Source organism: Babylonia areolata, chromosome 33, assembly GCF_041734735.1.
Source record: "Babylonia areolata isolate BAREFJ2019XMU chromosome 33, ASM4173473v1, whole genome shotgun sequence".
Classification (NCBI taxonomy): Eukaryota; Metazoa; Mollusca; class Gastropoda; order Neogastropoda; family Buccinidae; genus Babylonia; species Babylonia areolata.
This window is the reverse complement of record NC_134908.1, coordinates 922,245-942,244: the sequence shown is the minus strand read 5'-3', so window position 1 is coordinate 942,244 and position 20,000 is coordinate 922,245. Positions and strand designations below refer to the sequence as shown.

The following is a 20,000-nucleotide window of genomic DNA, read 5'->3' as shown; positions in this document are numbered from 1 at the left end:
TGAAATCCAAAATGTGCATTGTCAGCTGAGAGAGATTTTGACACTGTGATACTTTATGACATTGAAGTATCAAAAAGAGAGAGAGAGAGAGACAGAGACAGACAGACAGAGCTCTGACAGGAAGAGTTAGAGGGACAAAGATAGAGGCAAATAGTGAAGGAAACACCGTATATATATACACACACACATGTACGTATTAACCACACACACACACATACACACACACACACACATGCATGCACACAAACACACGCAAACTCTCTCTCTCTCTCCCTCTCTCTCTCTCTCTCTCATGTACAATGGAAGAAATGACACACGTGATCAACACAATTAAAAATCCCCAAATCAAACCCCAGCAACACACACACACACACACACACACACACATGCACGTGAATAAAGAATTAACAAAAAAACAAAAACAAAAAACCTCCGAAGAAAACGTAAGTAATTTTCACACACTGACCAAACACGCTTCTAATAAGGGCTTCGGGTAATGTTTACTACCCGGTTCAAACATTACTCGATCCAAAAATCACGTTCACAACTCTTAAAGGCGCGCACTACACACACACACACACACACACATGCACGTCGGAGAAAAGCAACAACTTCCAACATGGCAAAAACCAACAGATTTTTCACTCACCAAACACCCTCCCATTTTTTCGCTGGCAAAATATATCAGTAGGTTCCAACTTCACTCAATCCTGACCAGACTGCACAGCTCCAAACCGGCCCGCTCTTGACGCACGCAAAGCTTAACAGACTCGAACCGCACTGAACTGACGCCAACAACCAGTCAGCAGAATCACACAGTTTCCACTGAGCCACGAAACCTGCCCTCTCGAAAAACCCTCCACAGTGACATCACGTGATCCTCCACAGTCATGTGACCGAGAGCAACGAAAACGATTGGTCCGATGCGAAGCTGCGTTGACTCGTGTCCAGATGAGTTGTAGCTCACTGTTCTAAAAATAGAATATCAGCGGGCTGTAACCACAGAGATAGCAGCAAGTCCAACACCTCCTGAGCCGCGATAACACATTGTGGAACACGCTGGTCACTTAAGTGGTCAGCGCTAGCCATGCGTGAAGAAGAGGGCGTCTCATGTTCAAATACCCGCCACTCTCACGCAGGCCACAGACACAAGAATGAGATATTAGTGTCTATGCGCAGACTGACCCACTTAACCAATGGATGGACTTTCCTTTCACAAGAACAGACAGACAGACAGACAGACAGACAGACAGACAGGTCCATCACCTCTAACGAACAACGGAATGACACCTTGACAACAGTCAGATAAGACCCGTCACGAGACAACTGGACTTGGATAAAGGGCTCAAGGGTTGTGTTGTAAAGTGTGTGGTGTAGTGTGGTGTGTTGTAAAGTGTGTGGTGTAGTGTGGTGTGTTGTAAAGTGTGTGGTGTAGTGTGGTGTGTTGTGTTGTGTTGTGAAGTGTGTGGTGTAGTGTGGTGTGGTGTGTTGTGTTGTGTTGTGTTGTGAAGTGTGTGGTGTAGTGTGGTGTGGTGTGTTGTGTTGTGAAGTGTGTGGTGTAGTGTGGTGTGGTGTGGTGTGTTGTGTTGTGAAGTGTGTGGTGTAGTGTGGTGTGGTGTGTTGTGTTGTGAAGTGTGTGGTGTAGTGTGGTGTGGTGTGGTGTGTTGTGTGTGGTGTAGTGTGGTGTGGTGTGTTGTGTTGTGAAGTGTGTGGTGTAGTGTGGTGTGGTGTGGTGTGTTGTGTGTGGTGTAGTGTGGTGTGTTCTGCTGCATGGTGTGTTGTGCTGTGGTATTTTGTGTTGTGTTGTAAAGTGTGTGGTGTAGTATGGTGTGGTGTCGTACGGTGTGTTGTGTTGTATGGTGTGTTGTGCTGTGTTGTGTTGTACTGCGTTGTGCTGTGCTGTGTTGTGTTAATTTTTGTCACAACCTATTTTTCTTTGCGAAAGTGTGTTGCCACAGTGCGGTGCTATCCAAAGTGTCTGTGTGTCTGTGTGTGTGTGTGTGTGGGGGGGTGGGGGGGGAGGGTGACGCGCGCACACACACACACACACACACACACTCTCACTCACTCACTCACTCACTCAGTTCACAACCACAGATAAACAGATACACACATATAACCCCCTCCCCCCACACACACACGCATCCTGCCCCCCCCCCACCCTCCCCCTCCCTCTCTCAGCCCCGCCCCCACCATCCTCTAACCCCCACCCCTACCCCCACGTCCCCCACACTCATGCCCCGATGCTACAGACTGCTGACTGCTCCAGGTATACTTGCATTTATTTATTTATTTATTTTTAATTTTTTTTGCTATTTTAAAAATTTTATTTATTCTATTTTATTTTATTTCATTATTATTATTAATATCTATTTATTATTTCATTATTATTTATTTATTTATTTTTATTTATTTATTTATTCATTCTCAAGGCCTGACTAAGCGCGTTGGGTTACTCTGCTGGTCAGGCGCCTGCTGGGTAGATGTGGTCAGTGTAGCGTGTATGCATTCGACCGAACGCAGTGACGCCTCCTTGAGCTACTGATACTGATACTGATACTTGCAGAGTGATAACCAGGCCTAAGACAAACACACCTCTTCCGACCACCCCAGTACAAGGCATTATCTCTCGTGTCTTTAACTCACTCAGTACGGCCAGTCCTCTCTTCTCCTCTACACAGACCCCTCGGATGTCCAGTGGGTGTCTCAATGACCCAACCTTTAGCTTCCGTCGTCAGAATTGTGGTATATTTGTCAACATTCACCGCTTCAGTATAAGAGCCTTTCGCTTGCAATATTTTGATGGTGGTAATTGGGGTGAAACGCTGTTAACGTGGTCTCTTTCGCCGTTCGTATGGAGAGAGTTAATTAAGACAGCGAACCAACACGGACTGTTCAGTGATGTGAAGCACACACATCACGTTCTCCCTTCGCTGATGGCTCCCTGTTGCTTCAGCAGTGTTTCAACACCCAACTCCAAACAGCACGGAGCTTTCAATCGAATGATCTAAGAATAGTCAGTATGTTAGAACACTATGGATATATATATATATATATTAAAAAAAAAAAAAATCCACAGGAGATAAAAAAAGGGAGTGGGGGTGGAGAGGGAGGGAGGTAGGGATGACAGGAGACAGACAGACAGACAGACGGACGGACGGACAGACAGAATGAGTAGCAGAGAAATACTGACAGACAGAAACGGAAACACTTATCAAAACACACACCCACCCACACACACACACACACACCACACGCCACACAAGCAGGTACCCCCCTACCCCCACACCCCCCGCGCACACACACACACACACACACACACACACACACATTCAGGGAAGAAGGAGGAGGAGGAGGTGAAGAAGAAGAAGAAGAAGAAGAAGAAGAACAACAACAACAACAACAAAGACAACATGAACAAGCAGAAGAAGAACAAGAACGAGACCAAGAACAACAACAAGCAGACGAAAAGAAGAAGAAGGAGAAGAAGAAGAAGAAGAAGAAGAAGAAGAAGAAGAAGGAGGAGAAGAAGAAGCAGAAGCAGAAGAAGAAGAAGAAGATGAAGCAGAAGAAGAAGAAGAAGATGAAGCAGAAGAAGCAGAAGAAGAAGAAGAAGAAGAACGTACTTGTGGCGAGTCACTACTGCTGGTGCTGGCCGTCTCGGTAACCACCAGAGCGGGTGGCGGTGCAGGTGGCGACACCTCCGGCATCCTCTTCCCCCCTCCCTCCGCCAGCCTGACACTTCGACCTTCACCTGACCTTCACCGGCGAGAAAAATAGGTCACCGACCACCAACCTTCACCTTCCCCCGTTGTTGTTGCCTCTGCCAACGGGGTGATTCTCCCGCAAAAAAACAGTTGTTGGGTTGCTTTTAAAAAAATTATTCTCGGTGCGTTTCTATGGCAACATGCGCGCGACACATCACTGACGTAGAGTCTTGTTTTCTGAGGACAGGTCAAGGACGTTTCTATGGCGACACACAACAAGTTTGTATGGAGACCGAACACAAGCTTCTTTTTTTCTGTGATGAGTTTGTGAAAAGTCTTGACGATATTTTCTTTCTTTCGCACACTTTAAGCGAGTTAAGGATTCCTTGACAGCTCCTTGTCAACACAAGAACGCAGAAGTCTTGTGGTTTGCAAATCCAAATTCTGAAAAGGTATGAAGTTCTCGTTGCAGAACACACACACACACACACACACACACACAGACACACACACACCCACACACACACACACACCACTCAAACAAAGCAAATAGAACATAAAATTCTTGGCGAAAAAACCCATTGTGAACGAACACCTTTTTTGTAACGCTGAAAACAAAGGAACAAAAGTTGTTCAAAAAGTTCGACCTGTGTGTATCTCTCACACGAAACTAGAATCCAGTGCAATTCTGTACCACGTCTCGTAAATGGGAAAAAAAGAAAAGAAAAGCCCAAAAAGCCAAAACAAAGCCCAGAGGAAAGGCTTTGTTGCGCTGTGGGATATGTTCCAGCTTCGAACATATATCGTCTTTTTATGACTGCACCCTCAGCAAGAAAGCTAGGTTCAACACCGGTGAGCTATACTTCAACAAGCTGAAGAACCAGAGCATTTCTTGTTCGACTTCCTGTTTGAAACTGCACAAAAAAATGAAGGAACTCTCACCTATACAGAAATTGTGTGTGTGTGTGTGTGTGTGTGTGTGTGTGTGTGTGTGTGTGTGTGTGTGCGCGCACACGTCTAGTTACCTTATGAATACGGTTACTTGTCTGCACACACTGTTATGTCAAATGTTTAAAAGGAACCATTTATTGTCTCTTACTAGATTACATCAAGCTAATTATTCTTTCTTAATACCGCTAGTCGAAATTTATCGCTGACTGCCGTTTTGCGGTAGGAATTTCATAATAATCTAATTTAACAGTTTACCACCACTACAACCACTACTATTTCTGCTGTGCTGTTACTACTACCACTACCACTACTGCTACTACTACACCACTACCACTACTATTCCTGCTGCTACTGCTGTTACTACTACTACCACTACTACTAATACACAATTACTACTACCATCAGTTGCAGTTTCAAGGAAGGTCAAAGCTTGCAGATTGATCTGTAACTTGTACCACATCTGCTCAGAAAGAAAGCAGATGCATGATTTTTGCATAAACCCATCGTGCTTGTCGGGGACTTGAAACAAGAAAAAATAAAAACAAATAAAAACAAAAGAACTAACTGACTGACTGACTGACTAATTGAAGTAAGATAAATTAAATACATTATATTACACTACAAATCTAACAGAACCAAGTTTCAGTTCCAGTTTCGATGTCTCGTCAAAACCAGCGATGTGATCCATATACGCTACACCAGTCTTCTAAAAAAAAAAAAAAAAAGTGTTTAATTCTATCAATCCTCATCAGTTTTACAGACTGTTTTATGATAGTCTCAGGTACCACACAGCTCGACATTGTCTGACGATCCTCTCGGTAAAACACTCGGTCAAAGCTCAACTTTATGAAATCACGAAGGAGATGATGACAGATTCAGTGTGTATGTCTTGCACGCGCTGTCAGTAAATACACAAGTCCTTTTGACGCACTCGCCTTGTCACTCACTGTATGGTGCGAGTTAGTGGTCAAAAATGTGAAAAATAATAACAGATTAAAAAAAAATAAAAAAATCATGTTCCCACCCATACCATACTGTGGAAAAGAATATAAATTGTCAGTGTGACCCATACATTTTATTTATTTATTTATTAATTTCTTTATTAATTCATTTATTTATTTCATTGTTTATTTATTCATCTATTATTAATCTATTTATGTATCTATTTATTTATTCATTCATTTTTCTATTTCTACTTGTTTATCTATTGATTTATTGATCTATCTATTCATTTATTTTTGTTTAATGATCTACAGATTTATTTATTTACTTTTTTCTTTGCTTATTGATTTCTTTATCGATTTACTAATCTATTTTATTTGTTCATTTTTTTGATCGATTGATTGATTTATTAATTTACCTATGATCTATTGATCTATTTATTTTGTGTCAAAACAAGAACGGTTTTGCTGCACGCGGTTAGACCATTTAGTCATTTTTTGTAACGGATATAGACATGAGGACATCAAAGGATTCGAGACACAGTTCTGTTGTCGTTGTTTTCACGACCTCAACACTTCCTTCCTTCCTCCCTCCCTCCCTTCCATCATTCCTTCTTCCTTTTCTTCTCTCCTCCCTCCCTCCCTTCCTCTTCTTCCTTCCCTCCCTCCTTACTTCCTTCCTTCCGCCTTCCTTCTCTCCCTTCCTCCTTCCTTCCATCCTTCCTTCTTCCTTTTCTTCTCTCCTCCCTCCCTCCTTCCTTCCTTCCGCCTTCCTTATCTCCCTTCCTCCTTCCTTCCTTCCATCCTTCCTTCTTCCTTTTCTTCCTTCCTTCCCTCCCTCTTCCTTCCCCCTTCCTTCCTCCTTCCTTCCTCTTCTTCCTTCCCTCCCTCTTCCTTCCCTCCTCCCTTCCTTCCCTCCATCCCTCCCTTCCTTCCCTGCAGACCGGATACAGAGACACAGACAGGAGGTCGCGGTCTTTGTGTGAATTGTTCTCTGTGTGTCTCTAACCAAGTGCTGTGATCCTGGCTGATACACAGCCCCGCTCCCTTCTGGCCCTCGTCCATCCACAAACGATGCCATTGTCTGCCCCTTGGTAACCCTCCCCCCCCCCTCCCTCCCTGACCCCCTTCCTTCTCCCTCCCCTCCCCCCCCCCTCTCCGTCAACACACACTGGATACAATCCAAGCCCAAACGACATCAGATGGTTAAAGGATAAACGTCCCACACACACAGCCTTTTAAAGGTCCCACACAGCCTTCTTAAGGTCCCACACAACCTTTTAAAGGTCCCGGAGGTAGTATTTTCATCATATCCACTGTGTCCAGGGTTGGGCATAGCAAGGCAGTGAATTCATATCCACTGTGTCCAGAGCTGGGCATAGGAAGGCAGTGAATTCATATCCACTGTGTCCAGAGCTGGGCATAGGAAGGCAGTGAATTCATGTCCACTGTGTCCAGGAGCTGGGCATAGGAAGGCAGTGAATTCATGTCCACTGTGTCCAGAGCTGGACATAGGAAGGCAGTGAATTCATGTCCACTGTGTCCAGAGCTGGACATAGGAAGGCATAGTTCACACCAGGGTGGAGTGAGGACAATCGGAGTACAGTGCCTTTCCCAAGGACACAACACCATGCCGAAACGGGGCCTGGAACCCTGATCACTGGTGAACACTGGACCACAAGGCCAATGACTATAGACCGGTTCTGACACGGTGCCTTCGTAAGTCAGTTGATGGTTGTTGGAAAACCTGCTGTTGATTTATAATGACACCAGACTCCCGATGATTCAACTGACGTTCACTTCTCGGAGGGAGGAGGTCGCTGAACAAGTTTACATTCTTCTTCTTATAATAATACTAATAATGTTGTTGTTGTTGTTATTATTATTATTATTATTATTATTATTATTATAACAACAACAACAACAACAACATCATTATCATCATCATCATCATCATCATCATATTATTATTATTATTATTATTATTATATGTCATTAATAGAAATAATATTATCATTATCATTATTATTATTATTATTACTACTACTACAATATGTCATTAATAGAAATATTATTATCATTATCATTATGATCATTATCATTGTTATTATTATTATTATTATTAATCATACATGTCACTGATCTTGCCGAACAAAAAACACACAAAAAAAACGGGTAATAATCCTACACACACACACACACACACACACACACAGAGGCAGAAGTCCAAGCACAGACTGTTGACTGACATCCTGACCTCAACTCTCCAGTTCCCTCTCTCTCACTGAGGTGGGCAGTCCTTTTCCTGACGACTATATAACATAATTTAATATATAATACTTGTCAGCAGTGAAGCAGTCAAGGCATCGCTTCCACACAGACAGCGTTACGTCTGTTACGTCTTGCTTCCGAAACACCTCCTTGTAACGTCTGCGTTACATTGAACGTTGCTCGGTAGGTGAGGGAGGTCGGGGTGGGGGTGGGGGTGGGGGGGTGATGTAAACGAAGGAAGACAGGAAGGAAGTGTGACGAGAGACGTGAGTGCTGTAGGGTTATCGCCCTTCCTTGCTTGATTTATCTCCTCTTTACTTGTCACTGCGTTGTGTGTGTGTGTGTGTGTGTGTGTGTGTGTGTGTGTGTGTGTGTGTCTGTGCGAGAGAGCGAGCGAGCTAGAGAGAGAGAGAGAGAGAGAGAGAGAGTGTGTGTGTGTGCATTGTGTTCATGTGATGTGCAAAGTTTACACGTGTGTACATGAAACACAGACGGAATGTGTTAAGCGTCATGCCATGCGTTTTGTGAAGAACATAGAGCAGCTTTCTGCATAGAGTGCAATACAAGTATCCACTGCTGTCGTTGATTCAAACCTTGCTGTTCACCAGAAAATGGCTACGAATCACGGACACTAAAAGCCTGCTTCAGTATCGATACTTTTACTCATGAATCTGTCACATGCCTTGCTCACGAGTTGCAATATTTCCGAAGGACAAATGATACTAATACTAATAATGCTAACGACAACAACAACGACAATACTACAGCTACTACTGCAACTATCAATGATAATAACAACAACTAACATCAACACCAACAACCAAGGAATAACCTAATCTTCTTCTCTCCCCTTCCCTCCTCAAAAACCCAAACACTGACACCGAAAATAACAAACTGTCCAAACAATGATTTCCTGCAAAGGCTTACCTTTATCAGTAAAAAAACAACAACCCCCCCCCAAAAAAAAACAAAAAAAAAACCAAAAAAAAAACCAACCCCAAAACAACACCCGCCACAAAAAAAAAAAAAAAAAAAGCAAAAAAAAGCTACGTATTGGAGATTCGCCGACCAAAAGACAGCCATAAGCGCCAGCCAGCAGCACTCCATCCTCTCTTTACTCCTGAACCAACTGTTATCGCTCTGCATATTTTCCAAGCTTTTGTGGCCTCGAATCACAACTGGGTTCACGCCCGCTACACCTGGATCTGGCTCTTCCAACTCATTCTTCAAGATTACAGCAGTGACGTTTCTAGATAAATATCTGCCTGGCTGTCTGTTGCGTAACAAATATGGTTTGTGTGTGTGTGTGTTTGTGTGTGTGTGTGTGTGTGTGTGTGTGTGTTGTGTTTTTCAAACTCTTGTTTTGTTTGGCAATATGCTGACGACTGGAGTATGTCATGTTGTGATTTGTATAGTTTTGTTTCAAGACAACAACAGCAACAACAAAAATAACAAAACAATTCTTGTTGGCATGAGCTAACCAACTGATCATGTTGTGCTGGGATTTGTATAGTTTTGTTTTGAAAACAACAGCAATGACAACCATTCTTGTTGGTATACACTGACAACTTGATCACGTGTTGTGATTTGAAAACAACAGCAATGACAACCATTCTTGTTGGTATACACTGACAACCTGATCACGTGTTGTGATTTGAATGATTTTGTTTTGACAACACCAACGATAACAAAAGAACTCTTGTTGGCATGAGCTAAGCACTTGACGATGTTGTGTTGGGATTGGCATGGTTTTGTTTTGAAAACAACAACAAAAACAACAGCAGCTATAACAATGCTAGTTAGCATATGCCAACTACTCGCTCATATGTTTCGATTTGTCATAATCAGCCAACGATAACTTTTATCACAGTCATCAACTTTAGAAGACGCCGAGATAAAAACTTGGTGAGGCTTTAGACTTGTGACCCAGTGTTCACCAGTGAACAGGGTTCGAGGCCCCGTTTCGGCATGGTGTTGTGTCCTTGGGAAAGGAGCTTTACTCCGATTGTCCTCACTCCACCCGGGTGTGAACGGGTACCTGACTTCAATCGGGGAAGGAGAGGACTGGGCCCCGCCTTCCTATGCCCAGCCCTGGACACAGTGGGTATGAATTCACTGCCTTCCTATGCCCAGCCCTGGACACAGTGGACATGAATTCACTGCCTTCCTATGCCCAGCCCTGGACACAGTGGGTATGAATTCACTGCCTTCCTATGCCCAGCCCTGGACACAGTGGACATGAATTCACTGCCTTCCTATGCCCAGCCCTGGACACAGTGAACATGAATTCACTGCATTCCTATGCCCAGCCCTGGACACAGTGGACATGAATTCACTGCCTTCCTATGTCCAGCCCTGGACATAGTGGACATGAATTCACTGCCTTCCTATGCTAAGCCCTGGACACAGTGGACATGAATTCACTGCCTTCCTATGCCCAGCCCTGGACACAGTGGACATGAATTCACTGCATTCCTATGCCCAGCCCTGGACACAGTGGACATGAATTCACTGCCTTCCTATGCCCAGCCCTGGACACAGTGGACATGAATTCACTGCCTTCCTATGCCCAGCCCTGGACATAGTGGACATGAATTCACTGCCTTCCTATGCCCAGCCCTGGACACAGTGGGTATGAATTCACTGCCTTCCTATGCCCAGCCCTGGACACAGTGGGTATGAATTCACTGCATTCCTATGCCCAGCCCTGGACACAGTGGACATGAATTCACTGCCTTCCTATGCCCAGCCCTGGACACAGTGAACATGAATTCACTGCATTCCTATGCCCAGCCCTGGACACAGTGGACATGAATTCACTGCCTTCCTATGCCCAGCCCTGGACATAGTGGACATGAATTCACTGCCTTCCTATGCCCAGCTCTGGACACAGTGGACATGAATTCACTGCCTTCCTATGCCCAGCCCTGGACACAGTGGACATGAATTCACTGCATTCCTATGCCCAGCCCTGGACACAGTGGACATGAATTCACTGCCTTCCTATGCCCAGCCCTGGACACAGTGGACATGAATTCACTGCCTTCCTATGCCCAGCCCTGGACATAGTGGACATGAATTCACTGCCTTCCTATGTCCAGCTCTGGACACAGTGGACATGAATTCACTGCCTTCCTATGCCCAGCCCTGGACATAGTGGACATGAATTCACTGCCTTCCTATGCCCAGCCCTGGACACAGTGGACATGAATTCACTGCCTTCCTATGCCCAGCCCTGGACACAGTGGACATGATTTCACTGCCTTCCTATGCCCAGCCCTGGACACAGTGGACATGAATTCACTGCCTTCCTATGCCCAGCCCTGGACACAGTGGACATGAATTCACTGCCTTCCTATGCCCAGCCCTGGACACAGTGGACATGAATTCACTGCCTTCCTATGCCCAGCCCTGGACACAGTGGACATGAATTCACTGCCTTCCTGTGCTGAGCACTGGACACAGTGGACATGAATTCAATGCCTTCCTGTGCCCAGCCCTGGACACAGTGGACATGAATTCACTGCCTTCCTATGCCCAGCCCTGGACACAGTGGACATGAATTCACTGCCTTCCTATGCCCAGCCCTGGACACAGTGGACATGAATTCACTGCCTTCCTATGCCCAGCCCTGGACACAGTGGACATGATTTCACTGCCCCGACGCCCGTGAAAAAAGGCTATATGTGCTTTAACCCTTTAGGGTACACCAGTACACAGGGCAGACCCAACCCACAGTGACTGTCTCGCTGGAAGAAGAAGAATCTCGCTGGAAGAAGGAGAAGAAGAAGAAGAAGAAGAAGGATGATGAGGAGGAGGAGCAGAAGAAGAAGAAGAAGAAGACGAAGATAATGAAGAAGGAGAAGGAGAAGCAGAAGAAGAAGAAGAAGAAGAAGGAAGAAGAAGAAGAAGGCCGTGTTTTACGAGGCAGTTCTGACCGCTGACGTCTATTGATTACGGAGGGTCGGTGACTGCCCCCCCCCCCTCCCCTTCCCCCAAACACACCCCCCCCTCCCTCTCTCTCCCCACCCTTCTGTTCCCCCTCCTTTTGCACTCTCCCCCTCCCCCTTCCCCTATTGAGTTATTCCCAGTACGTCTTGCCGTCATCGACTGGTTGAAGAATGACTTCTCTTTCTTTCTTTCTTTCTGCCTTTTTTTTTCTCTTTCTTTTCTTCTTTTTTCCTTTCTGACTTTATGTCTTTCTTTTTCGTTCATTCGTTCATTCATTTCCTTTTTTTCTCTCCCATTCTTACTTATTTTCTTTCCTTTTCTTTCTTTCTTTTTTCTTCACACGGTCTTTGTTCAGTCTCAGTGTGTGAGTCACAGGGTTTCTCTTTGTTTTCCCTGCAGATTTGGAGTAACCCATATGGATCAACGCGCACGTTGTTTACATGTTGTACACGTCACAGCAAAACCTGTTGTCTACATGTGTACACGTCACAGCGACACGTTTTGTCTACATGTGTACACGTCACAGCGAAACGTTTTGTCTACATGTGTACACGTCACAGCGAAACGTTTTGTCTACATGTGTACACGTCACAGCGAAACGTTTTGTCTACATGTGTACACGTCACAGCGGAACGTTTTGTCTACATGTGTACACGTTACAGCAAAACGTGTTGTCTACATGTGTACACGTCACAGCGAAACAGGTGAAGAATTGAATCTGTTGTAAACGCGTGTCAAACGTAACACCAAAACCCGTTGTCCACATGTGTGGAAACTTGTTGCTCGTGTGTTCAACGCCAGAGCTAAAGTTACAAATTACACCTGTTGCATAGTTATATTCATTAAGTTACAAATTATACCTGTTGCATAGTTCTATTTATTAAGTTACAAATCATACCTGTTGCATAGTTCTATTTATTAAGTTACAAATCATACCTGTTGCATAGTTCTATTTATTAAGTTACAAATCATACCTGTTGCATAGTTCTATTTATTAAGTTACAAATTATACCTGTTGCACAGTTCTATTTATTAACCATCCCCGCGAAACATGTCGGACAGATTTGTGGAACGCCACAACAAATTTCAAAATATCGTGTCCACCTGTCTTAAACGCCACGACAAAACGTGTAAACTATGCACACAGACTATAAGAGGGAGGCTAAAAGAGTCTCGGTGAAAGACGACAAACATGAGATGACAGAGGCAACGTATCAAGCTACAGGCTCTTCTTCAGGCTGATAACGCACAGACAACGTACACGTACTGAATGATGCAAAGAATGAACTGTTATATTGCAACCAACACGCAAGTACTGACTGTTGCAATGAATGAACTGTTATAATGAACAACACACAAGTACTGAATGATGCAAAGAATGAACTGTTTTTTGCAACCAACACGCAAGTACTGACTGTTGCAAAGAATGAACTGTTATATTGCAACCAACACGCAAGTACTGAATGATGCAACGAATGAACTGTTATATTGCAACCAACACGCAAGTACTGACTGTTGCAAAGAATGAACTGTTATATTGCAACCAACACGCAAGTACTGACAGTTGCAAAGAATGAACTGTTATATTGCAACCAACACGCAAGTACTGACTGTTGCAAAGAATGAACTGTTATATTGCAACCAGCACGCAAGTATTGACTGTTGCAATGAATGAACTGTTATAATGACCAACACACAAGTACTGATTTAAACGAATAAATTGTTAAATTATGACGAACACAAAAGTACTGAAGATAAACGAATGAACTGTTGTATTCTAACCAACACACAAGTATTGAAGATGGCAATGAAAGAACTGCTATATTCTAACCAACACACAAGTATTGAAGTATTGAAGATGGCAACGAATGAACCGTTATATTCTAACCAACACACGTGACGGCCCACGAGGCAACAAAACCGATCAGACTGAGCAGCACAAAAGCTGTCGCCACACGACAGAAGACCATGTTGGTACAGCCTTCAATCAATCGATGGCTTTGTACCACAGCCACATGTGTGTTAAACACAGCCAGGCCATGCTATGTTATTGAAAGAAACACCTGCTGTTGACTTAAATATTTCTGTAATACCGATGCACATCTAAAATCGAACCAGAACATTTGTGTTAATCACAGCTAACCATGCCATTTACATGAAAGAAACACCTGCTATTAACTCAAATATTTCTGTAATACCGATCCACACCTAAAAGCGAACCAGAACATTTGTGTTAATCACAGCTAACCATGCTATGTACATGAAAAAACGACAACTGCTATTTATTCACATATTTCTGTCAAACCGAAACCTACTAAAAGTGAATGGTAACATTTGTCAGAACCACATCCTGGTAGATGAAACATCCTTCAGTTCATCACACATTTTCATCATAAAGAAAAACTGCTACAAGGGAAAGAACATGTGTATGTGTATTAACCACGGCCAAACCAGGCTATGAACATGTGTTAACCACGGCCAAACCAGGCTATGAACATGTGTTAACCACGGCCAAACCAGGCTATGAACATGTCTTAACCACGGCCAAACCAGGCTATGAACATGTCTTAACCACGGCCAAACCAGGCTATGAACATGTGTTAACCACGGCCAAAGGAAGCTATGAACATGTGTTAACCATGGCTAAAGGAGGCTATGAACATGTGTTAACCACGGCCAAACCAGGCTATGAACATGTGTTAACCACGGCCAAACCAGGCTATGTTGGTGACACATCGCTGATTTCTTCACAGCTAAGTTCGTGTTAACCCCAAGCAGCACGTGATGTGGATGAAATATTCTGTATTTCATCACAAATGTCTGTCATAAAGAAATACTGCTACAAGGAAAACAGAACATGTGTGTTCACCAGAGCCAAATCACACTATGTTGATGAAACATCAGCTATTTCCTCAAATATTTCTGTCAAGCAGAAACCCACTTGCAGGGAATCGTAACAGTCGTCATAACCACAGCCAGGTAGATAAAATATCCTTTATTTCATCAGACATTTCTGCCATAAAGAAAAACTGCTAAAAGAGAACACGAACATTTGTGTCAACCCCAGCCAAGCTAAGTGATGCAGATGAAATATCCCTTATTTCATCACACATTTCTGTCAAACAGAAACCATCTAATAGGAAACCACAACATTTGACAATTTCTGACGAAGACAAGGAAGGCGGACACCAAATCACTATACTGACAATTTCTGACGAAGACAAGGAAGGTATTAGAGGCGGACACCAAATCACTATACTGACAATTTCTGACGAAGACAAGGAAGGTATCAGAGGCGGACACCAAATCACTATACTGACAATTTCTGACGAAGACAAGGAAGGTATCAGAGGCGGACACCAAATCACTATACTGACAATTTCTGACGAAGACAAGGAAGGTATTAGAGGCGGACACCAAATCCCTATACTGACAATTTCTGACGAAGACAAGGAAGGTATCAGAGGCGGACACCAAATCACTATACTGACAATTTCTGACGAAGACAAGGAAGGTATCAGAGGCGGACACCAAATCACTATACTGCTCTACAGTGTCCTTGTCTTCACTTTCAACTATGAACAGACGTAACAGCTGAGTGGTTTAAACGTTGCGCTTTCAATCTTAGGGTCCCGGGTTTGAATCCTGGTACTGACGCCTGGTTGGAAAAGGGGTGAGATTTTTTGTCTTCCGATCTCTCAAGTCAACAGGCACCAAACCTGAAGGTACCTTCCCTAGGCAGGAACCTAGAAACCATCTGGTTTAAACCAATGTGGTTAACAAAATGTATTGTACTGCTTGCGCTAAAACGTCCCTAGAAATGGACCTAGAAATCATCTAGCTTAAACAAATGTGGTTAACAAAATGTATTGTACTGCTTGCGCTAAAACGTCCCTAGAAATGGACCTAGAAACAAACTAGCTTAAACAAATGTGGTTAACAAAATGTATTGTACTGCTTGCGCTAAAACGTCCCTAGAAATGGACCTAGAAATCATCTAGTTTAAACGAATGTAGTAAACAAAATGTTACATGCTGCATGCACTGGAATGTCCACACAAAGGTATACCTGGAAAACATCTAGTTCAAAAGAGTATGTCTTAAAAAATATCTAGTGCTACTTGCACTGAAGTGTCCCACGAAAGATACCCTACATCTAGCTCAAAGCAGTGTCTCCATGAAATGTTTTAGTCCTGCTACACCCAGCTACATCTTGTTCAAAGCAGTGTCTCCATGAAATGTTTTAGTCCTGCTACATCCAGCTACATCTAGTTCAAAGAAGCGTCTCCAAGAAAGGCTTTAGTCCTGCTACACCCAGCTACATCTAGTCCAAAGAAGCGTCTCCATGAAAGGCTTTAGTCCTGCTACACCCAGCTACATCTAGTTCAAAGAAGCGTCTCCATGAAACGTTTTAGTCCTGCTACACCCAGCTACATCTAGTTCAAAGAAGCGTCTCCATGAAATGTTTGTCCTGCTACACCCAGCTACATCTAGTTCAAAGAAGCGTCTCCATGAAAGGCTTTAGTCCTGCTACACCCAGCTACATCTAGTTCAAAGAAGCGTCTCCATGAAAGGCTTTAGTCCTGCTTACTCCATTTTCCACAATATCAGACATCCATGTCTTTGACAAAATATTCGCAGCGAACTACCGGAAGATAACAGGCATCTTTTCACCACGATGGAACGAAAAGAAATACACTTCAAACAAGCAAGGCTGAAACTGGTAACGTTGACATTCCACATCGAAAGGCAATATTCTGCTTTATCCTGGCAAGATGCACGTCATCAATGACACTCCACAGTTTTGTTTTACCTCCAGCATACAGCCTTCTGTTTCGTCCTATCCAGAAAACATCAACAACAAAAACACCACCATGACACGAAAGTTATCTCCACAAACAGTATCCACCGCCATGGTCCCAGACCCAAAAACACAATGCCATCTGCAGTACGCATCAAAGAAAGAACGATTCAGAAAAAAAACAAACATAACGTCCATGGCAGGCTAAACAGTCACTGGTAGGCTAAACAGTCACTGGTAGGCTAAACAGTTCCTAGCAGGCTAAACAGTGACACACCCGTACAACCCATAAAAAGAGAGAAAGAAAAAACAAACCCCACACATACTGGATAGGTTTGAACCCCATCACCAACAGGAAAATTCACAACACTGTCCCACCACAGAGATCTTCCGGAAGTTCTACTCTCTCCCCAACACCAAGAAAACTCACAACACTGTCCCACCACAGATATCTTCCGGAAGTCCTAATCTCCCCCCAACAACACCAAGAAAACTCACAACACTGTCCCACCACAGAGATCTTCCGGAAGTCCTACTCTATCCCCAACACCAAGAAAACTCACAACACTGTCCCACCACAGAGATTTTCCGGAAGTCCTACTCTCTCCCCAACACCAAGAAAACTCACAACACTGTCCCACCACAGAGATCTTCCGGAAGTTCTACTCTCCCCCCAACACCAAGAAAACTTACTCAGAGGTATCGCACCTTGTAACAGTACACAGCGGCTATAGTAGTCAGATCACCCGACACAGACTTCCACACGTCCAAGAAAAAGAATCAAAACGCTCCGTCAAAAGCTGGAAAGAAAGACTTGCTCGGAAATTCTTACTCCTACACACATACACACACACACACACGCCTACCCACACACCCCGCCCCCTCCACACACACACACTGCCGCTAGAGCGACGCGAACAACCTGTCGCCGTGTGCACACTCTGCAACACTACCACCAACACCACCACCACCAGCATCACCACCACCAGCATCACCACCACCAACAACAACAGCAGCGGCGGCAGAACTGACGACGGAGGAGAAGGAAGGATGGGATGGGAGGGTGGGGGTGGAGGTGGGAGGTAAGGGGGTGGGGGTGGGGGGGTTAGGGTGATGGGGAGGGGGGGTGGAAGGGGGACTGGAAGACGGGAGGGGTAGTGGTGGAGATATTTACACTGCCTTGATGTGCTGTGCTGGGCCAAACGGCCCGCCAGACTCAATGCTTCTTAGCTTGTCTCGCTGTCTCTCTCTGTCTCTCTCTGTGACTCTCTGTCTCTCTATCTCTCTCTGTCTCTCTATCTCCCTCCCTCCGCCTCTGTCTCTCTTCCTCCGCCCCCCCCTCCTTCTCTCTTTTCCTCCCTCGCCCTCTCTCTGTCCCTCCATCCCCTCTCTCTCTTTCTCTGTCTGTCCCTCCCTACCCCCCTCTCTGTCTATCTCTGTCTGTCTGTCTGTCTCGCACTTTCTCTTCCTCCCTCCCACTCTCTGTCTGTCTCTTCTCTCTCCCTCTCTGTCTCCCTCCCTCTCTCTCCCTCTCTGTCTCCCTCCCTCTCTCCCCCTCTCTGTCTCCCCTCCCTCTCTCTGTGTGTGTCTCTGTGTAGCCAGCAGGGATCGATCCAATGCCTGGTGACGTGGTGGGTGGCAGAGAGAGCTGTCCGCTATGGCTGTCTGCTGTTTATACAGCCTCCTGGCCAGTCTGTGTCGGGCCCTGCCATTGGCTGCTTTCATAGACACTGCCCCCCCACCCTCCACTCTACACACCTACACACACCCCTCCACACACACACACACGCCCACACACTCCCTCCACCCCCCCCTTCTCTCTCTCTCTCCATTGAGGAGACGAAGTACGTCTGACTTTGAACTGGGATGTTGAGGGTCAAGGTTAATGTTGTTGTTGTTGTGGTGGTGGTGGTGGTGGTGGTGGTGATGATGATGATGGTGATCGTGTTGTTGCTGTTGTTCTTGTTGTCGTTGTTGTTGTTGTGGTGGTGGTGGTGGTGATGATGATGGCGATCGTGTTGTTGCTGTTGTTCTTGTTGTCGTTGTTGTTGTTGTAGTGGTGGTGGTGGTGGTGGTCATGATGATGATCGTGTTGTTGCTGTTGTTGTTTGAATGCGTGGTCTCTGGGCCTGGTCTGTATATTTCTAGCAGAACACGTGAGGATCGCTAACAGATCAGGACAGCACAATCACTAACATCCCCAACGATACAACAGTGCTTGTGATGAGGGGGCTATGACTAACACCAGCTGTTTGTGCAACTAGGTGTGAGACAAGAGCTCTCTAATGAAGAACACACACCCACCCACCAACCCCCCCACCCACCCCCCCCACACACACCCACCCACCCACACACACACGGCTAGCAGAAGCTCCAGATGCATAGTGAATACGACGGTTGGCTGCAACCACTTTTTTTTTTTTTTTTTTTTTCCAAAACTGATGTAAGGAATTCACGTGACGTATTGCGGAGGACAGTCCTAGCTTACGTAACACAACAGGGCCAAGACGAGAGGAACGAGCGCTAATCTTGTGACAATACAGCAGAGCGGACTGGAATCAACATTTGCAGGGACCCAGGCTTTGACACACAGCTGACAGACCTGGAGGAATCTGCTGAACAGTTCTGTGTGGCACCGAAATAACTCTTCACAGAGAAGAAGAAGAAGAAGAAGACGATGATGATGATGATGATGATGATGATGATGAAGAAGAAGAAGAAGAAGAAGAAGAAGAAGAAGAAGAAGAAGAAGAAGAAGAAGAAGATATAAAAATCATACCACTCACATAGCTGACAACACTGACTGCCCCCTGACCAACACCAACACACAAGAGCCGACTGTCACTGGCAAATTTCGGGTGAACCCCCCCCCCCCACCAGAACCGCTGAAAAAAAAAAACAAAAAACCAATGAAAAAAGCCCCAAAGTCTGTGCTGTAAAAACTTCACAACATCGATGACCCCGAAGAAGAATTTTGATAATGAAAAAGTTAAAGGTTTAAGGTCTGATGGTCTTTTCGCCGAATGGGCAGTGAATTCATATCCGACACTATGCCAGGCTTTGACACAGGAAGGCGGGGCCCAGTCCTCTCCTTCCGCCGTTCAAACCTTCCCCAACCGAATTCAGGTACCCGTTCACACCAGGGTGGAGTGAGGACAATCGGATTAAAGTGCCTTTCCCAAGGACACAACACCATGCCGAAACGGGGCCTGGAACCCTGATCACTGGTGAACACTGGGTCACAAGGCCAACGCTACATCGATTCTGTCATAGCGTCTCACTAGGAAGAAATTGACGACCCGTAACGTTTGAGTTGGGCTCTTATTTCTTGTATCACGACCACAGTCCTTCTATGACACTTCTTTGACCACAATCTTTT

The 20,000-nt window shown here is 44.8% G+C and overlaps 1 protein-coding gene across 7 annotated transcripts in view; it reads right to left on the bottom strand.

Moving 5' to 3' along the window:
* LOC143276953 (uncharacterized) overlaps window positions 1-20,000 on the bottom strand; it is a 164,478-nt gene that overhangs the window by 28,990 nt on the left and 115,488 nt on the right. The window contains exons 1-2 of one of the 7 annotated variants that reach the window (XM_076581630.1): window positions 17,330-17,427; window positions 3,627-4,151 (exon numbers count right to left, since the gene is read on the bottom strand). The exons of the other annotated variants lie outside the window; for them this stretch is intronic. Of the exons in view, the coding sequence (XP_076437745.1) occupies window positions 3,627-3,710 (84 nt within the window). The 5' untranslated portion in view covers window positions 3,711-4,151; window positions 17,330-17,427. Of the gene's footprint in view, window positions 1-3,626; window positions 4,152-17,329; window positions 17,428-20,000 lie in introns of those variants that run through there. 7 annotated transcript variants of the gene reach the window in all.